Raw genomic sequence first — 20,981 nt, 5'->3', positions numbered from 1 at the left:
TAGCATTGAAGGTGTCGAGCCCAGGGAGAGTGTTTCTCTCTCTTCCTTTCTCTCTTTTTACAAATTCAGACTTTTTGCTTAGAGTTATACAGTGATTTTTTTTTTTTTCTTTTTGGTAATACAGATTGAACCCAGGGTCACTCTAACATTGAGCTATGTTGTGAGAAGCCATCCTTATTTAGCAGAATCAGACTAGGTTGAGCCATAGGACACAGATGCCTGGCTTCTAGGAACTTCCGGGAAGCATGTGGCGCTGCGTGGGAGTGGTTCCTTGTCTCCTTTTGGAATATTCCCCCTAAAAGAATGGCTCCCCCTAACTCCACCCTATCCTGTCCATCATAGAAGAAGCTCCTCCCAATCTTGCCCCCCCCCTTTTTTTTTCTTTTCTTTTTTTTTTGCAGTGCTGGGGATTGAACCCAGGGCCTTGTGCCTGCAAGGCAAGCACTCTACCAACTGAACTATATCCCCAGCCCTTACCTGTATCATAAATAAAAGAGAGTTGGGTGAATTGTTGTTAGAGGCCAGAACTGTCATGCCCCCTCTCATTTAAAAAGAGTATTGACTCTTGTGTGTTTATTGAGTAGATAAGTTTTTGGTAATAGATTGAAAACAGCCAACATCATCCTCTGGCAGTTAACCCTTTTCTCATCCACATGGGATGTGGCAGAGAGTCCCCCACGCTATATCTTCAGTTTTTTTTTTATTTTGGGCAGGGTCTTGCTAAGCTGCCCAGGTTGCACCGGAACTTGGGATCCTCCCGCCTCAGTCTGCTGTGTAGCTGGGATTGTAGATGTGTGCTACTGTTCCTAAAAAAAATCATGGATTCTTAACTCAGAACTTTTAAGAGGTCCACAGAGGAATTCTTGGAGCTGTAAAACCTCTGTGGTTGTATCAAAATTATACTTATTAGTATTTTCTGAGGGAAAGTGTTCCACTTTTTCAGGTTCCCATGATAGGAAAAAAGATCACTACTTAAAAGAAGATTTGAATTGCTAAGTTTGCTACCACTGATTAACTTTATGACCTCAGGGAAGTCACTTAAACTTCTCATCTGTAAACTGATAGTGATACATGGGTATCTTGCAAGATTATCATGAAGGTTAGGGATAAATAAATAAACCTGTTACTATGCCAGGAATAACCTAGGAACCCAATTTAGAATAGCTTTTTTTTTTTTTTTTCTTCAGTGCTGGGTGGAAATGGAACTCAGGGCCACACCCCCCAACCCTATCAATCCTTTCTTTTTTTTTTTTTTTTTTTTTTCCCTTTGGTCCTCTTATAACATATTAATAAGCTATCAGGAGCTTCTCATTGAAAACCTTCAGGGATGGAAAACTCCATTTCCATGAAGAAGTTCATGCCATTTGGAGCAGCTCGAACAGTTGGGAAGATCTTTATAATGAGCTAACCTGGCCTCACTGCAGATGCCACCCACTGATCTCTGATGGTTTCTCTTCTGCAGTCACTGAAAAGGCTTATTATTTTCCCAGAGGAGAATATTTTAGACATTTCAGTGAACATTTTTAGGAAAGGAGAAGAAAGACCAGATAATGTTAGGATTTACCTCAGCTGAAAAATTCGATGGTTATAAAATTTTAGAGATGTTTGATACAAGACTAGAGATAGTAGTATGTAAAATGTGAACACGTTAACAGTATTTGTAAACACATCGTATTACACAAAATCTGGCTTTAAATAAAGAAAAATTGCTTATGAGTTTTCACTTAAACTTAATTTGATTATTTTTCAAGGTTCTTTCTACATTTGTTGATTGGTTGGATTTTTTATGCATGTTAGGTAAGAACACTATCACAGAGCTATGTCCCTCCTGAGCCTAACTACATCTATTTTTTTTTTTTTTTAATTTTAGGTTTTTAGCATAGAATCTTAAAGAATTTTCAAAGGGATTTTCTTTGGTAGTGTTTGAAATGTCATTTACTCCTTGTGAGCTCTAGTTACCTATAGTTTCTGAAACATAAAATAGTGAATATAGGAATAATGGAAATTTTATTTTTATTTATTTGTCAAAAGTTAGGATTTGATCTTACAGCAATCACCTCCACTTCTTCTAGAGCATAGTTTATAATGCACACCACCCCAGTAGAGCAAAACCTAAGTTTAAGTTACATACATCGTCAGTTGGGTACTCCAGTGTCTTTTGATGGTCTGCCACCACGCATTGATCAATCACCTGGGACAGGTCATCCTGAATTGTGAAAGATACAATCAGTTAGTGACATCGTAGGGCTCAGTTGTACTTTCCAACTTTGGCAGTTAGGCACCATTTAAAAGAGAAGCAAACTACCAAGACATGTCAGAAACCACTGCATAGCCAAAGGACAGCTTATTAATTGAAATAAATGACACTGATAAATTGGCCAGAATGTTAATGTCTGCCTCCCATCACATTCTACCCTTTTATTATAGGCAAATTTAGAGGGGAAAGTATCTGATTATTTAATTTAAGGTGTGAACTTTGGCAGCTGGGCTAGGACAAGGACGGGAACATGGAGAGACACTGATTTGGACAAGAGAAAGGATTGGTTTACTCAGGTGCTTGGAAAATCTGAGAGATCACTGGCTGGGGTCCAGCACCCAGAAGGTGGTCAGGTAAGCTGATCTGGAAATGAGAAGGGACTTGGATAATGGAATTTCTTAAGAGTTCTGCAAAGCTGAGCAGATTATGTGACCTCTTTAAGCCTCAATTTCCTCATCTACAAAATTGAAAAAAAAATAACAGTAGTCATACCACAAGGATATTAAAAAGAATTAAATGAAGCAATATATGAAAGTACTTGGCAGAGCAGGATCGGTCAGAACAATGACCTGGACAGGACATTTCCTCCTTTGGGGAATGCTGGAATAACTATCTGACACTCCCCACCTGCCTTTCTTTTCTGGGCTTATTCACACACCCATTCCTCAACAGGCTCCCACCAGATTTGTAAGAACACATAGGTAACAACTGGGTCATGCTCATCGCCCATATGCTGCTCATTAGGAGATCAGGTAACAACCCATCCTGCCTCATTAGTTCTCTATTGGTTTACATCCTGAGAAATTTAACCCCAGCACAGAATCCTAAGGCTGCAACCAAGGTCCCTGGATGGCTGTGACTACCCTTAGCTACCTAGTACCTGGCTTATTTTATAGGGCTGGACTCGTCTCACTCATCTAGATTCTCTTTTATTTCCCCCTTATGGGGCAAAAATCTTAGAAACCATGCCCCCCCCCCCCACACTTAAACTTTGTCCTGAATAGATCATAAGACATAAAATGAACTTAAAAGTTACCACATCCTATAATTCTTCCCCGAGCCCTTGGGAGGTAGCCCTCCATGATCATTTTATCACTATTTAAGCAACCCTTTAAATAGTGTATCCTTTTATGTATGTCTCCCATGCACAATATGATCAACTTTGCTCCCTCAGATAGATTTTGGAGCCACACAGGAAAGGAAGGATTAACAGTGAATGTAACTCTGGCCTCTACTTTATAAAGGATCATAGTTAAGAACAGAGAAAAAAGACATGGAAAGGTTAACCAGGCTAATAGGTAATTTTTTAGAGTAAAAATTTCAAACTTCCCTATAAATAGAAACCATTGGTATTTTTCCTTCTGGTGTGGATCAAACAGAGGGAGCAATGGTAAGAGTCTCCTACAAAAATGTAGAAGCAGTAAGTCAGGAACTGAACTTCTGAAAAGGTGTTAGAAATACCCAGGTGCCCAGGTGCTGCAGGAAATCAAACCCGTGCTTGAAAGCGATGGGCCAGGCATTTGCTCCTGCCAGAAGGGTGTGCTACAGGAATCCGCTAGCAAGCGGGCTGTATCACTAATGCAGCACTGCCCTCCACCCTGACTGGAGGAGCTTGGAGGTACAATCAGCACGATTAGCTATTTTTAAAAGTGGGGCAGAAAAGGGCTATAATTAAAATGGCTACAATAGGATCCCACTAAGGCTAAATACTATATTCTGAAAATGGAGCGCAAAGTTTGGGCCAATGCAACATCTTATTTTTCATGCTGGCTACCCTCAGACCTCTGAACCCAGGGAAGGGGCCAGTAGTACTGAGGACGATGGTGGTGACAGCTGGGTCCCACTGAGCACTGACTATGTGCCTGATTCTGAGCTAGGGTCATTACACATGTACTGATGAACGTGACAGCGTACTATTATCATTTCTTCTTAGAGTAGAGGCAACTGAGGCACAGAGAAGCTAATTACTTGCTAAGTCAGAACTTGACCGAGACACACCTTGCTCCCAACCAAGAGCAAACAGCAAGGGGAAGCGAAAGCACTGCTGACCTCCAACACCACAGGAGGCTCTCAGGCAGCAGTTCCATGATTAGGTTCAACACTGCATCAGAACAAGTCATGTCTGCCTGTTTTGAACTTGGGATGGGGGAAGAAAAACCATGGCCACCGTAGTGACCTTGGGTCACTTTCTTTTGTGTTTAAACATCAATTTAGGATTTGCTAATCTCCCAACTGTGAAAGATTATTATTATTATTTTTGGTGGTGCTGGGGATTGAACCCAGGTCCTTGTGCATGTGAGGCAAAAACTCTACCAACTGAGCAACATCCCCAGCTGTGGGAGATTATTAAGTCAGTACTTAATAGTACCAACCAAAGTGCTTTTAAACCTGAGTCTGGGAACATTCTAACATGTTGACTTTGCACAGAGAGCCCCTTAATAAGAAGACTGAGGAAGTATATTGAAAGATCATGTTGTTTGAATCCATCCCATTTATTAATTCTTGATTTTACTTCTTGTGCTTTAGGAGTCTTGTTAAGGAAGTCAGCTCCTAGGCTGACATGGTGAAGATTTGGGCCTACTTTTTCTTCTAGTAGACTCAGGATCTCTGTTCTATCACCTAGTCTTTGATCTACTTTGAGTTGAGTTTCAAGCAGGGGTTTAATTTCATTTTGTTACATGTGAATTTCCAATTTCCTGTGCTGGGAAATATTCACTGTAGAAAAGATAGCCTATTCAACAAATAGTGCTGCATTTGTTGAATATTTTTTGTGCCTGTCTAGTATGAGGAAACTGTATTTATGGGGGTTTGTCTCCGTATCTTCTATTCTGTACCACTGGTCTATGTGTCTATTTTGGTGTCAATACCATGCTGTTTTTGTTACTATTGCTCTGTAGTACTGATTAAGGTCTGGTCTTGTGATGCTTCCAGCTTCACTTTTCTTGCTTTGGCTATTGCTTTGACTATTCTGGATCTCTTACTTTTCCAAATGAATTTTCATGATAGTTTTTTCTAGTTTTATGAAGAATGTCATTGGAATTTTAATAGGAATTGCATTAAATCTATATAATGCTTTTGGAAGGATGGCCATTTTGACAATGTTATTTCTGCCTATCGGAGAGCATAGAAGGTCTTCCCATCTTCTAAGGTCTTCTTCAATTTCTTTCTTTAGTGTTCTGTAGTTTTCATAGTAGAGGTCTTTCACCTCTTTTGTTGATTTGATTCCCAAGTATTTTTTTTTTTTTTTTTTGAGGCTATTATGAATGGGATAATTTTCCTAATTTCTCTTTCATTAGATTCATCACTGATGTATAGAAATGTGTTTGATTTTTATATCCTGCTACTTTGCTGAATTCATTTATTAGTTCTAGAAGTTTTCTGGTGGAATTTTTTTGGGTCCTCTATATATAGAATCATGTCATCAGCAAATAGGGATAGTTGGAGTTCTTCTTTTCCTATTTTCCTATTCATATCCCTTTAATTTCTTTCTCCTGTATGATTGCTCTGGCGAGAGTTTTAAGAACTGTGTTGAATAGAAGTGGTGTTCCAGTTTTTAGGGGGAATGCTTTCAATTAAATCAGAATCAATAAATGGGATGGTATCAAACTAAAAAGCTTCTTCTCAGCAAAGGAAACATCAATAATGTGAAGAGAGCCTACAGAATGGGAGAAAAATCTTTCCCATTTGCACCTCAGATAGAGCATTAATCTCCAGGATATATTAAAAAAAATCAAATAAACCAATTGATAAATAGGCTAAGGAGCTGAACAGATACTTCACAGAAGAAATACAATTGATCAACAAATATACGAAAAAAGGTTCAACATCTCCAGCGAATAGAGAAATGCAAATTAAAACTAAGAGCTCATCTCAGTCCAGACAGAATGGCAATTATCAAAAATACAAGCAACAATAAATGTTGACAAGGATGTGGGAAAAAAAGACCCTGATACATTGCTGGTGGAACTGCAGATTGGTGCAACCATTATGGAAAGCAGTATGGAGATTTCTCAGAAAACCTGGAATGGAACCACCATTTGACCCACCTATTCCACCCCTCGGTTTATACACAAAGGACTTAAAATCAGCATAGTACAGTGACACAGCCACATCAATGTTTATGACAGCTCAATTCACAATAGCTAAACTATGGAACCAACCTAGGTGCCCTTCAACAGATGAATGGATAAAGAAAATGTGGTACATATACACTATGGAATATTACTCAGTCATAACAAAGAATGACTTTATGACTTCTGGTAAATGGATGGATCTGGAGACTGTCATGCTAAGTGAAATAAGCCAATCCCCCCAAACCAAAGGTCAAATGTTTTCTCTGATATGTGGATGCTAATTCACAATAAGGGGAGGGGGCTGGGGAAGAATAGAGCGACTTTGGATTAGGTAGAGGAGAGTGAAGGGAGGGGAGGGGGTTTGTGGGGAGGAAGGGTAGTAGAATGAATCTGACATTATTACCCTATATGCATATATATTACATGACCGGTGTGATTCTACATTATGTATAACCAGAAGGATGAGAAATTATACTCCATTTATGTATGATGTGTCAAAATGCATTCTACTGTCATGTATAACTAATTAAAAGAAAAAAAGAAAATAAAAAAAATACACTGGAAACAAGAAAAAAAAAAAAAAAAAGAGGGGCTGGGGAGATAGCTCAGTCGGTAGAGGGCTATGTGTCCTATGGCAGTCCCTACAGTCGGTTGACTTTTGCCCAAATGCCTCCTCTAACTGGTCTGAGGGTAGACATCTGAACCAAACAAGACCATCTTACCCAAAGTGGACCCAAGGGAAGAGTAAGCTCCTTTCTGGCAGACAGCTTCTGGCCTTCTGGTAGCCATATTCACACCATGCTTAAGAAGCAGGTCAGCGGTAGAAGGGAACTGACAGAAAAGCAAAGACGCCCTTTGCAGATCTCCAATTTCAACAGTCCCTGAGGCTGTGTCAATCCTGAACCCCCGACCCCATGTGGGGTGGAAGAAGGGCAACCTGTAGCCTTTCAGCAAATTTACCTTTTTGCAGGAAAAGAATGGGGGGGATCTCATGAAAATTGAAGGAATATTAGTAGACCAGAGAAATGGGACCAGAGAAAAGAAGAGGGGAAGGAAGGCAGAAATACTGGGGAATGATACTGGTCAAATGATATTGTTATATTGTGTGCATGTATGAATATGTAACAACAGATCTCACCATTATGTACAACTATAATGCACTGATAAAATGTGGGGAAAAAAATTTCCCTTTTTGCCTAAGTAAGGTCAAGTTGAAGTTCTGTCACTTGCAGTGAAGAGATTCCTGCTTAAACTGGGGTGGAGCCCATCTCTCCCAGAAGGGACTTGGGACAACAAACTCAGACACATCCAAATGGCAGTGAATGAGGTGAAATGAGTGTAAGACAGCACATTAGTGAGGGAGGGCTCAGACCAAATGAATTCAAATTCAACAGGTTTTAAACATGCCGGTCACATAAACGACAAACACAACTGTCTGCTGCTGGCTTTTGGATTGCCACTTTGTAGCCCTGGAATGGACTAGAAAACCTTTGCCTGGATCAGTCTCATCCTAATTCCAGCTCGTCCAACTACCTGGATTAGGTGAAACTGCATTTAGCACACTTTTCTTTGCCTTTCAATAAAACAACACTAAGAATTACTTACTAACTTGCGTATTTATTTATTTTTTTGAGATGGGGTCTTGCTATGTTGCTCAGGCTGGCTTGAAACTCCTGGGCTCAAGTAATCCTCCTGTCCCAATCTCACAGTAGCTGGGACTACGGGTGCATGCCATTGTGTCCAGCTAAGAATTATTTAGCAGCTGGGTGGGGTAGCACACATCTGTAATTCCAGTGACTCAGGAGGCTGAGGTAGGAGGATTGTGAGTTATAGGCCAGCCTCATTAATTTAGCAAAATCTTACTTCAAAATAAAAACAAAAAGGGGTGGGGATGGAGCTCATTGGTAAAGTGTTCTGTCCTCGGTACCATCTCCACCCACTGCCCCCACGCAAAAAAATGTGTGTTTGTGTGTGTGAGTGAGTGTATAAAACTTAAAGTTGGATGCAAATCTGAGCTGCAACACTCAATAGTTGACTACCTCTGTGCTTCAGTTTCCTTATCTACACTATGGGATAGTAGATCAATCTCCACTGCCCGTATCTTCTCCACCCCATAGGCCCTGTGGCTAGCACCATGCCCAGGACATAGCAGGCCTTCCATACAAACTCGCTTCATTGCTGAAAGAGAAGCTCCCTTTGAAAAACACCACAACCAAGACAGACCTTAGACTATAAAGTCTTACTATTATGTGCATAAACCAGGCTTCCCCAGAAAGCAGAGTGCCATAAGACAGTGCCCGAGCAGCGCTGGCTTCCAAGGGGTCTGGGGCTCAGAAGACGGGCCCTCACTTGGGGGGAAAAAAACCCTGAGCTCTGCACTGTTACATCATTTTGCTTATTTTGGGGCCTTAGTGTAAATTAATTTTTAGAGACTATGAAGAAGTCATAGTTTTGTACTGTGTGTGTGTGTGTGGTGCTGGGGACTGGACCCAGGGACTTGTGCAGGTAAGTCAAGCACTCTACCAACTGAGCTTTATCCCCAGCCCTTCTTTGGGGCCTTCATGCTAAGAACTACGACTGTAAGATTACTTTCTCAATTTAGAAAAAAATCTGATAGCAAGTGATTCCACCCAGGCAAGCTAAATTTCAAGTTGAATAACAAGTCTCCACAGCTCCAGTTACAGGGAGTGGGTGAGAAGGTGCACAGTTGTCAGAGGCATGACTCTGTATTTCTGCTGTCTCTGAGTTCAAGAGGTTACTTTCCTGGTTGTCCTCATGTTTCCAAGTTATTTTCATTTGTCATACAGTGGGGAACAGAATGGAAGAAAATACCAAAAGTTTTTCTTTCCTTTTTTATGCAGTGCTGGGGATTAAACCCAGGGCCTCACACAGGCTAGGCACGTGCCCTACCACCGAGCTACACCCCCCCACCCCCCAAAGCTCTTCTCTTGTGACTTTCATGAGGGAAGTAAATTTGACTGTGAATCTACTGAATTTTTTATGACCAGGAAAACAGAATTTATCCTGTATGCAAATCTCCAGTGGTTTTCAGAAACAGAAGAGATAAAGAATGATGAGCTGTGAAAAATGTCACATATTTGAATGCACTTGAACTCTGCCATTGGCAATTTGCATACTGTCACAAAAGAGAGGCTTGTGCTGATTCAGGCACATTCTCCGGTTCCTCATGGAGAACTAACTTCCAGACCCTAGATACAGATTCCATTTTCACAGTGGGTTTAAAACAGAAAGTAAGATTCATAGTGACATCTGCTCCCAATAGCCAAACCAGAAACCCAGCAGTTCTTGATGGACTGCAAATTGGGGGTAAAAATGGATTTTAAATACACAGTTCAGGACCTTGTTTTAAAAATGAACAGGATATTACATTTGGGAATTCCAACCTTGAAGTAAAACCTAACAAGAAGCCTAGAAGTATTAGAAACACATTTTAAACTTGAATGCCGGCACTTTCAAAAAAGGAATATTTTAAATTAAGCACAGGAGTCAAAATTGATAAATTAAGCCTGCATCAGAAATCACAAGCCATATTATTCCCTTAAAAATCAAAATTCCAAACTGAACTCATTATGGTCCCCCACAAATCTGGTTTTCCTTTTTTTTTTTTTAAATTTGTGACAATATCAACCTCTTCCCCATCCAGGTTTAAAATTACAGACTGTTTTCGCTGACTTCTCCCATGACTGCTTTCATTGAATTATTTCCAAGTACTTTTAATTCTTGCAACACAACATGAGGCAAAGTAGATTCTTCTCAGACTGCAATTTCACAGGTCAGAAACCTTTGGAATAAACTTTGGGGATGCAGAATTACCTTTTCCTTAAGGGGCAGCAAGTAACTAAGACCAGAGAAATATCAGGTTGGAGCAATCTAATATTGTTGCAGCATAATTCATAACTTGCCACTTTGTAAGTCAGGAAATGGATAAATATCAGTGATTTCAAAGTGATTTCTATAATCATGTTAATTACCATCATATATGATTAGAAAAATATCATATAGGAAGAGTCATTTTAACACTAAAAATTTAGGTAGGACACAAAGAGAAATTCTTTAAATTGAATAAACACAGCTTTATGAAGCATGCTATATGGTTATTATTTTTCACTCTTCCCACAGAGACACATGGGTCTAATAACTTTAGTATTATTTGGACAGAAGAGAGAGCTTAGGTGTTGGAGTCTGAGAATGGTTCATATCCTGGTTCTCCTACTTTAGGTTATGACTTCCTTAAACTTCAGCTACCACTGAGCTATATCCCCAGACCTTCTTCTTCTTCTTTTTTTTTTTAATTTTGAGACCCGGTCTCCCTAAGGCTGGCCTCAAACTTGTGATCCTTCTGCCTCAACCTCTTGTTGCTGGGACTTCAGGCATGCACCATGACGCTCAGGAGACTTCAGCTTCTTTATGGGTTAATAGCCACTATCTTTTTGTAAAGCATCAAGGCTATGCTCCCTTTCATTTTTTGAAAGTCAGTGAGTCTAACACTTAAGGCTTTGAGTCCTTCCCATGGCATTTACAGACTCTTAGCCTTTGGCCTAATAAATTCACTTCTAGCATGCTTAGGTCTCTCATCTGCAAAATGCAGGTGATAATAAGAAAGTTTTCACTCATGGGGGAGATGGAGATAACACACTCTGCTCAGTTCCTTAAAAAATGAGTGCTTGATAAATGGTGGACTGTACTGTTGTTAGTACTGTTTCTGTCAGGATCAATGAGATAATATGTAAAGTGCCTTCTAGAGTCACTGGTACCTACTGAGAAGGCATTAAATTATAGTTCCCTGTATTACAGAGACATCTACAAACAGTCAAGAGTGAGTTTATCATCTGTCCCCCCAAATCTCTTCTTCCTCCTGTTTCTTTTCTAGTAAACAGCATCAAAGAACCTGCCCTTGATATACCTGAGAATCATTCTTGCTTTCTCCTGTTTCAACTTTGATACCCACGTAATTGTTAACTCCTATCAATTCTAACACCTGCATATACTGAAAGTCTGTCCATATTTCTGTGCCCTTGCTACTAGATTCCTGGTTTGGGTCACTATCAACTTTCATTTTGGTGGCTCGAATAGCTTTTTAACTCTCTCCTTGTCTTCAGACTTAATATCTTTTAAATGATTTTTCACAGGGCACTCAGAAACCTTTCAAAAAACAAATCTCATCATTGAAATCCTATTAAATTCCACTCCAAAGGCTCCCCTTGGTATAAAGACCTTTCTCCTGGCCCTCAAGCTCCTGCATGCCTAGGGTGGTCTTGGGCATTAGCCCAGGGATGCAGACTTGGCTACCTACAAGAGATGGGTTAGGGAAGGCAGGCTGGGGGGTAGGGGTGGGTAAGAGAATGGCAGAAGTGGGACTGAAATCCCACTATGTACTGGCAGTACATAGTTGAAGGGGTAGCTTGGAAGGCTGGTCCATTTCCAGTAGAAAATGGAAACCAGGATTTTAATGTAAAAGCTCCTATCTATAAACTTAGCTCAAACATCTTAATATTGTGCAGGCTAAGGGAAACATGTTGGTGGGCTGGTTCGGAGTCCTCACAACTGGTTTATGACCTCTGCATGAGACTGGATATAGTGTACCCCTACACAGGAAAGATGCCTTATTTATCTATCTGTGAAGCTTGACACATCACAGCCTCTAGGAAAACGTGTACTGAATAATGAGAACTCTGGCACACCTAAATTTTTGATAGTCACAATTTGGTATAGTGCTAGCTGTAATTTACCAAGCCTCGCTGCATGCCAAGTATTGTGCTAAGAGTTTCACGTATAAAATTATCCTTGCTCCTCACAACAAAAAGGTGGACATTATCCTCTTCCACTTGGAGAAAGAAATGTAGACAGATAGCATTGGACATTTTACCAGGTACAAGCTTGTGAGTGGCAGATGCAGATCCAAGTTCTAAAGAGCTGAGAGACGTCAATTGATTCTGACGCCTTTTTCATCTGGGAAGGCACGTACTGCCAGTTCATTTAGAGATGCAAGTAATACTTACAATGTATGACCCTGATCTTTCAATTTGTATATTTGAAAACTGTATGTGGATCAAGCATATCAGGTAGAGGGTAAAGAATGTTCTTATGATTTTGGTATTGTAGCTGGTGGGGACTCTAACACGGTAAAATGTGCTGTCAGCTGTGGTGTGAATTTTCATGTCACAGCCCACTTAGGTTAATTCCAGAAACACTTCATGCTTCCCCAAGCATCTTGCTACCCTGTAAATTCTAAAATATCCACAGAGCCTGCAGGTTGGATGCCACTTTGAGTTGACTGGAATACGTTCATTTTTCTATTCTTGCGCTAAGGGTCAGAATTATATTTTGCAATGAAAGATAACTGTAAAGACAGACACCACTGACAGTGTGAAAATTCAAACAGTTTTGAAAAATTGTAGTAAATTGGAATGTTATTGAGGCTGCTGTACATGAACCAGGTGTGTCACTTGATACACAGACTGTCTATCACTGAGCAGTTTTACAAAATGGTGAAAGAACGCAGGGGACATCGTTGGGGCCATTTCTAGCAGGGTAATAGTGGGCTGCTGGCCAAGCTCTTGAATACTGCTTGTTCTGAAGACCCAGATAGTGAAACTACTGCCATTTAAATAGCTCTAAACTTGCAGTCACAGGTAAGTTTACAGAACACATACAGAAGCAGTTTTGTATGTTGGGAGCAAGAAAGGCAAATTCTTTCACAGGCAACTCTTATAGTACTTTCCTGGTAAACACAAACAGTTCCTTGATGAAGAGAAAGCACGTTTCTTGTATATGATCTCTGCAAAGACAAAATATGAGAATACACACTGCTGCCACCATCTTGCAGATTGCCACTGCTGCAGTAAACTCCCATCCAGGCTGCTGGCTTCTGCTCTGGCCTGATCACCACACTGTAGCCCCACCTCCCACAGTCCTGCACGGCTTCCCCTTGCTGTCAGCCTAGGGGCCACCTCCTTAGTGGGACCTGGCTCTTGCTGACCACTTGGCTTCTGTCTCACTAATTCTGGCAACCATGGAGTTACAGTTCATGGACTCCCTGAGTCTCTAAGATCACCTAGAACTTTCCTTTGATTCTTTTTGGCCCCATTCCCAATTACAGTGGGTCCTTGGTATGCTCAGGTTCTGTTTCCAGGGGTCCAACCAACCATGGATGAAAATATTCAAAATAAAATTACATCCATGTTGAACAAGCGTAGATATTTTCCTTGTTATTATTACCTAAACAATGTTATAACTATTTACAAGTATTTACATTATATTAGGTGTTATAAGTTATCCACAGATGATTTAAAGAGAAGAGGAGGATTCACACAGGCTATATGCAGACACTATGCCATTGTATATAAGGGACTTGAATATCCAAGAATTTTGGTATTTCAAGGGGTCCTGGACCCAATCCCCTGAAGGTAGTGAGGGATGACTGTACTGTCAGCTTCTCCTTCAAATCTCAATCCAATTATCCTCAGGTGAGTCTCCCATGACAAGGTCAAATCCTATCATATGCCCTCTGCAGCAAGCACATCTAGTTCTCAGCTTTGATGAAAGTTGAGGTATCAATCTATTTGTGACACCATTTGAGTAACATCTTTCTAGGCAAAGACTGTAAGCAACCTAAGAGAAGAGACTACGTCTGTTTATCTTCAGTAGCATCTTCCTAGGATCTAACACAGGGTACAATAACAACAGAATGAACTTATATGGTAAAGTTGGCCTTTAATTCTGGTAGACAAAGACACTGGACCTTTTCCACTAAGGCACAGATTATTGAACACTTGAAAAATATTCCAGAAAGTGGAGAGACTTTGTAAAGTTTCTTCAGCATTTCTGATTCAGTTTGTGGATTTTTTTTCTTCCCCTCTTCATTCTGTTTTTTTTAACTCTTTATCAAGACATAATTAACATTACTTAATTCATCCCTCTACAGAAAGCAATCCAATACCACTGGCTATATTATATTCACAGAGTTGTGGAAACATCATCACGATCTAGGTTTAGAATATTTTCACAACTTTGAAAAGAAACCCTGTACTCCATTCCTCTCTGCCCCTGGTCACACACAACAACTAATCCACTCTCTGTTCCTATAGATTAGCCTCTTCTAGACATTGAATATAAATAGAATCATATAATCTATGGCTGTAGCATCATGCATCTGTAGTTCTTTTTTAATTGCTAAATATTACATTGTATGCATATGTCACGTTTTATTTATCTAATCAGTTAGTGACTAGATAAATACTTGAGTTGCTTCCATTTGGGCAGCTGCTGTGAAGAATACTGTTATGAACATTTATGTATAAGTTCTGTGTGTTTCATTTCTCTTGAGTATATAGTTAGGCGTGAAAGTGGGTCATATGGCAACTATGCTGAACTGCAAAACAGTTTTCCAAGCCACTGGCACCACTTTCCATTCCTACCAGCAATGTAAGAGAGCTCCAATTTCTCCACATACTGTCAGCAACTATTACTTTCTGTCTTTTTGATTGCAGCCATCCTACTGGGTATAAAGTGGTATCTTACTGTAGTTTGGATAGGCATTTCTCTAATGGTGAAGCTATAGAGCATTTTTTCATCTCTTTATTGCATATTCAGTCCTTTTACTTGAGTTACTTATTTTTAAAATTGTTTTGTTGTAAACAGGTTGCTTTCTTTACTATTAGTAACTATCGCAGCATGGAGAAGAATGGTCAAGAATAAAAGAAAAGGCAAACTGGCTTTACATCAAAGCAGAAAATTATGGAATCAGACAGGGTTAGCAATACGAAAATAGAGATAAGAAAGCAGTGCTGTTTGTTCCTTTCCTTCTTGCCCCTTCCTTCTGAAGTAACTAGGACGTTTCTGAACGTGTGAGCACCTGTCCTCCACCATTTCAAGCCCTATCAGAAGCTCTGACTGTTCTGCTTGCTTGCCACTGAATTCCCAGTACATATACCATGTCTGACACACAAGAGTTACTTGATTAGTACGTATTGTTTAAATAAACGGATCACACAATGGTATTTCTTCTATTTTAAGAAAGGCTGCCTACATAAACTACGTAGGGTAGAGAAGATGGGTTTTAGAGGCAAAGAGAAATGGGTTTGGGCCTAGTTGTGCTGCCCAGCAGCTGTGGGATCTCAGCAATGGGCATGCCACCTTCCAGAGTCAGTTCTCGTCAGTAGCGTAGGGCTAGCAGGTTAAACAAGGTAGTTGGTATGAGAACGTTTGGCACAGGTTTGCTTCTTGAAACATTTTAGTTTCCTTTCTTTTATGAACCATCTGTTTGAGATCTATACGCAGCTTTAATTATTAATGTAAAAGGTATGACAGGCAAACTTCAGCTCTTTACCAGTTTATGCATCAGTCTCTTACATTAAGAGATGAAGATTAAGACAAAGAGAAATGAAAATCACAAAGTTGAGCGTCAGTGTAACTTTGTTGCTATTATGTATCTGGTTGAGAGGCAGCACTGCCACATGGTTCAGAGTATAGCCTCCAGTCTAGAGTGAGGGTAATTCCAGACATTTATTTAATGATTCAGTGCCTCAGTTTCTTCATCTCTGCTAACTTCATAGGGCGGTTATGTGAATGCATGAAAAGATCAGAACAATGCCTGGCACACACACATTCAATTAATGCTGTCTACTCCTATTAGCAGGGACTGTAAATGACAGGTATCAGAGTGACTCATGAAGGGATACCCAGAGAGCCAGTAAAGCATTGCTTCTGGGTAAGTCTGTGACTATGGTGACGTTTCCAGAAAAGATTGGCCTTGGCATCAAGGGAGTAAGATCTGCCCTCCGTGTGGCACCATCCAACTGGTTAAAGGCCAGATAGAACAAAACGGCAGAGGAAAGGCGAAGTCTCTCTCTTCTGGACCCAGGACACCATCTTCTGTCCTTGGACACCAGAACTCTAGGCTGTTCAGCCTCTGGACTCCAGGACCGGCAGCCCCTCGGATTGTGAGGCCTTTGGACTTGGACTGAGACACGCAGCTGACTTCCCTGGCTCTCTTGCTTCTGACAGCCTGCTGTGGGGTTTAGGCTCCATGATTAGGTGGTCAATTCCCCTAAGATATCCCCCCTCATGTATCTATATATCCTATTGGTTTTGTCTCTCTGAAGAACCCTAAATAATACATTAGAAAGTACACATTGGGGGTTAAAATGTTCAATTTTTTTGTTACACCTTAATGCTTTACTCAGAATAGCTAATCCTTTTATGGCTAACTCTTATTCCTTTAGTCAGAATTACAAAATTATCATTAACAACAACTCACTTTTAAGCAGTGACCACAGCGTACTCTGGTATGTTCTACGTAGTGCTTCACAGCTCTTAGCTCCTTTAACTCGTACAACGTTCCCTCATTTTATAGATTGCAGAAATGGAGGCACAGAAAGGTTGAGTTATTTCCCTATGGTTATACTGCTAGGATATGGAGGAATCAGGATTTGAACTGAAATCTGGCCCAAGTATTTGTACTCTTTAAAAAAGGATCATATGAATACATATATCCTATAAATTTTAAGAACATTAAGTTTAACCCAAAATATTAAAATACTTATTTTAGGGACCTCTTAGCAAGTTAAAAAGGAGTACAGGGCCTTTCAGAATGAGTCCTGGCTTTCCCAGTTCCTAGTGTTGTGATACTTCACCGAGCAGGTAAAGTCTCATCTATAAATCTTGGATAAATACTTTCTGCCCTACTTTTATATAGGGTTATTCTGGGGATAAGCTTGAATAAGATCATGAACGAACTGAATACCATTTTGGAAAAAGATGAGATACTCAAAAAATAAAGCGAATGAGATAGATGAAATTTTGTTTTACAAATTGCAAAGCTCTGTGTAAACATTTTTTAAAAGTTCTTTCAAAAGGCTTAAAAAATAGTCTTAACAGGCTCTCACCTAGAATTCTGAAATAGATTCCAGATGCTTCCCTGCCTCCCGTCTCTCACAATTGGAATCCACACTTAACAACCATCATGTGATTCACACACAAGCCATTTCCCCCTTAAGAATATTTTAGAGAGACAGAATACCTTCTGAAGATATGGCAAACTCCTTGGCTGTGTGTGGAGGAACCACTGAGATGGACCAGAGCCAACCACCACTGCATGGTGGAGACAGCACTGGAGTCTCAGCTCTGGGAAGGGTGAGCAGCCCTGCAGGGTAGGGCTGGCTCTCTGGAGAGCAGCTTCCCTTAGGGAGCAGCTTGGGCATGCACGTGATCATCCAGCTCTCCTCACACATTTGATGAGCACCGAGCACAGAAAGATGAATCATATTTAAATTTAATGAATTAAAGAATAATCTTTTAATTTAATAAATTTAACTAATTATTCCATAATTCACAGCACATAGTCTCTTTAATACAATATAAAGCTGCTCCCCGCCCTTTGCAGTCATTTCCCTGCCTCCCAACTTACAACCTAGCTTGTCAGTCTGTGAACATCCTAGCTAGCTATTGGCTCATCAGTCAGCCTGCAAGTATCCTTCTCCATTATTGGTCCCAGTTAGCCCGCGGAATTCCACTGCTGAAGAATAGCTCCCCGGCCATTTTCTCTCTCTCTCTCTCCTCCTTTCATGCTCTCTCTTCCTGGCTTTCACACACACACACACACTCTCTCTTCCTTTCATTTTCTCTCTTACCCTGCAGGGAGACACTCTGCCTGTTTGCTTAATAAACTCCCTTATGTGAGTTCCCACATCCGGAGTGGTTTCTGGGTTCTTACACTCTTCAGTTCTGTGATTCCACTGTTCAAGGCTATTGCCCATTGTTGTTCTACAAAAGTTTAATCCTGACTAGCTACCCCATAATCCAACTGGGTTTTTGGTTTGGTGGTGGGGATTAAACTCAGGGCTTCAAGAATGCTAAGCATGTGCTCTACTGTGGAGCTGCAACCCAGCCCACCCAGACTATTTGATTCATCTGGTAACCCTTCTTGACTTTAGGCCAGCTTCAGCATTCCACTGCCTAATCTTTAAAGGTTCACCTTAAAGGCCCTTATTCTAAGAAGCAGCCCCTAATTCCTGAATGAGATGGCTTTCCTACCTCCTTTAAATTCCCATAACTTATCCCCTATTCCATGCATTTCTGCCTGGTATAATTTTCCAGATACAAATTCTAATGTGGGGGTGGAGTTCTATACATCTCACTGGGGTGGGGTTCTCTATATCGCAAAGTGATTGATTTCTAATGTAATAAATCATGCAGGAAATATAGTCTGCATGATTTCAAATTAAAAAAATAGAAATGCCTTTTATATTGATTGTATTGGTTACAAATAGGTCAAAACTGATCAAATTGCATACTTCAAATATGTGCATTTTATTGTACTTCAGTTTTACCTCAATAAAGTTATGGAAAAACAATTCTATTATTCTGACTGATGTAAAGGATAAGCCCTTTGAGAGCAAGGCCTAATTAAGTTCTTCTCTTAGAGAAAACTGTAGGGTTTTGCACTGTGCCCAAGGAGACAATTGCCTATTGGAAAACAAGGAAGAAACTTTGAGGAGTTTGAGCTTATTCTTTTCAACTAAGGGTAAGAATAGTCAAGGCCTCTACAGACCAGATGTTGCCCTTGGACAAGGGACATTCAGCAACAATCCTAGGATGGTGAGGCAATATTATAAGAGAAACAGTCAAACAACAACTAGTGATGATTAACAGTTATCAATATCCTATTATAAGAAACCAGTATATTAGGTTAAACTACATATTTTTCCTTATAAAATGGTGATTTCATATGATTCAATCTAATATTTTGCCAATTTATGGATTACCCATCTCCCTTCCACTCCCCATCCTGGAATGAGTCTATGAGGGAGGCATTTTTTGAACATTGTCCTAGTCTTTGAAACACAGTGGTATTCAGCAAATATTTGTTGAAGGAATAAACTAAGTTCTGACACTTTGTCTTATATTTTGTGGATTTATTCTGAATAGTCCATTTTTTCCCTCACAACATCCTGATCCCTGTCAGATGAAGAAACTGAGGCTTAGTGAGGTCAAGTAATGAGCCCAACACCACATTCTTAATTAATACTTTATGCTAGGCCACTCATATTTACATTATCAGAGCTGTTCATTTCCAAGCTATCTTTCCTCTTCTTAACTAAATCATGCAAAATTCCTTTGGAAATGGTAACAAAGAAATTTGGAAAATAAAGGAGGGGGAAGGGAAAGAAACAATAGGAATAAAGAGAAATAGTAAATGGGTTGGGGAAGTCTGTTTCATCTGTTAGATGAAATGACATCTAAAGCTTCCAGTCTTACAGGCTTATCAGCTGTCGGATGCTTGAGCCCATCACTGGAGTTGCTTGCATAGGAAGGGAGTAGATGGAGGATGATTTTGTTTGCAGGCTACCTGAGAAAGTCACTGGGACACCATAGACTTCCAGCCAGCAAGAAGTGCTCTACTTTTTACCATTGCCTACGAGATGAAATCAGGAGCCCCTACTTAGAAAATCATGCTGCTTTAAAAGACTTTTCCCTAAGCTATCTGGAGATACGGTACCCCAAAGAACAGGTTAACATGTTTTTAAGTAAAGAGCTTACAGTATGAAATTTGCTGATGTCACACACTCCTCTTTTAGGGCTAATGAGTGGCCTTTGTTGGAAAAGAAATGGTTTAACCTATGGATGCCTTTTCCATGAACGATGGTCCTATTCTTAATGCTGGGGGTCCTAGGTCCCAGGTAGCTTTGTTCAGATGTGGCCCATTACAATTTTCACTCTTGCTGATGAGTCCTTTCCTTTTCACCTGAAAGAATCAGTTCTAGGATATAGAATTTTGGCCAGTAATCAACCCATCGCTAGTTTTTTTGTTTGTTTGCTTGTTTGTTTGTTCCTCTCACCATGTTGCACAGGCTGGTTGCACATGACTGCCTTGCCTCAGCCTCCTGTGTAGCTGGGACTATAGGAACATGGTACCATGCTTAGCTTCAAAATATATTTTCTAAATGGTAAAAGAAGATCAATAGATGATTTCTCAAACTCCCTGAAGCAAAATAAAACTCCAGGCTGTCTTAAAATAAGAGTGACTAAGTGATTCTAAGTGATGAATTCTTTAAGTTTTGTTTTTATTTTTATTATTTTTTATTTTTTGGTTACTGCAAATTGAACCCAAGGTCCTTTGCCACTCAGCCACACCCAAAGTCCTTTTTATTTTTATTTCTAATTTTGAGACATGGTCTCACTAAGTTGCTGCGTCTGGCTTTGAACTTCCAATTCTCCTGCCTCAGCCTCCTGAGTTGCTGGGATTATGGGTGTGTGCCACTTGAGATTTGGATTTCAAATCACAGAGAAAAAAGCCTCACCTTTCTTTGCAGAACTTATAGTCCAACTCTGGAAGTTCTTAGCTGCAAAACAGTACCTGGTACATAGCAAGCATTCAACAACTACCAAATAAAATATCAAGCATTAGGCTACATAAGGAAGGAGAGTTCTCTAAAATCACCTCTAAGGCCCCAGCCCCTGGTGATTATGTATCTTTTACTATGAATCAATGGAAAACACTTAACATCTCTTCCTGTGTCTCCAGGACACTCCTGGCCCTGTAAAAGTCAACATTAAAACAGATTTAAAGGGGCAATGGCTTCTTCAGTCCCAGACGGCACAACTCAAGTGTGAAGAAGGCAGGAGATGGT

General features: G+C 40.1%; 1 protein-coding gene across 9 annotated transcripts in view; it reads right to left on the bottom strand.

Annotated features, from left to right (window-relative positions):
* PATJ (PATJ crumbs cell polarity complex component) overlaps positions 1 to 20,981 on the bottom strand; it is a 399,437-nt gene that overhangs the window by 68,906 nt on the left and 309,550 nt on the right. For 6 of the 9 annotated variants that reach the window (XR_013757701.1, XM_079103581.1, XM_079103580.1 and 3 more), the window contains one exon: positions 2,132 to 2,206. The exons of the other annotated variants lie outside the window; for them this stretch is intronic. Coding sequence is in view for 5 of the 6 variants with exons in the window: in XM_079103581.1 (XP_078959707.1) it covers positions 2,132 to 2,206 (75 nt within the window). In the remaining variant the exon portion in view is untranslated. The remainder of the gene's footprint in view (positions 1 to 2,131; positions 2,207 to 20,981) is intronic. 9 annotated transcript variants of the gene reach the window in all.

This window comes from Sciurus vulgaris (assembly GCF_902686455.1).
Source record: "Sciurus vulgaris genome assembly, chromosome: 1".
Taxonomy (NCBI): Eukaryota; Metazoa; Chordata; class Mammalia; order Rodentia; family Sciuridae; genus Sciurus; species Sciurus vulgaris.
The sequence above is the reverse complement of the archived record's forward strand: the minus strand, read 5'-3'. Positions and strand labels throughout refer to the sequence as shown.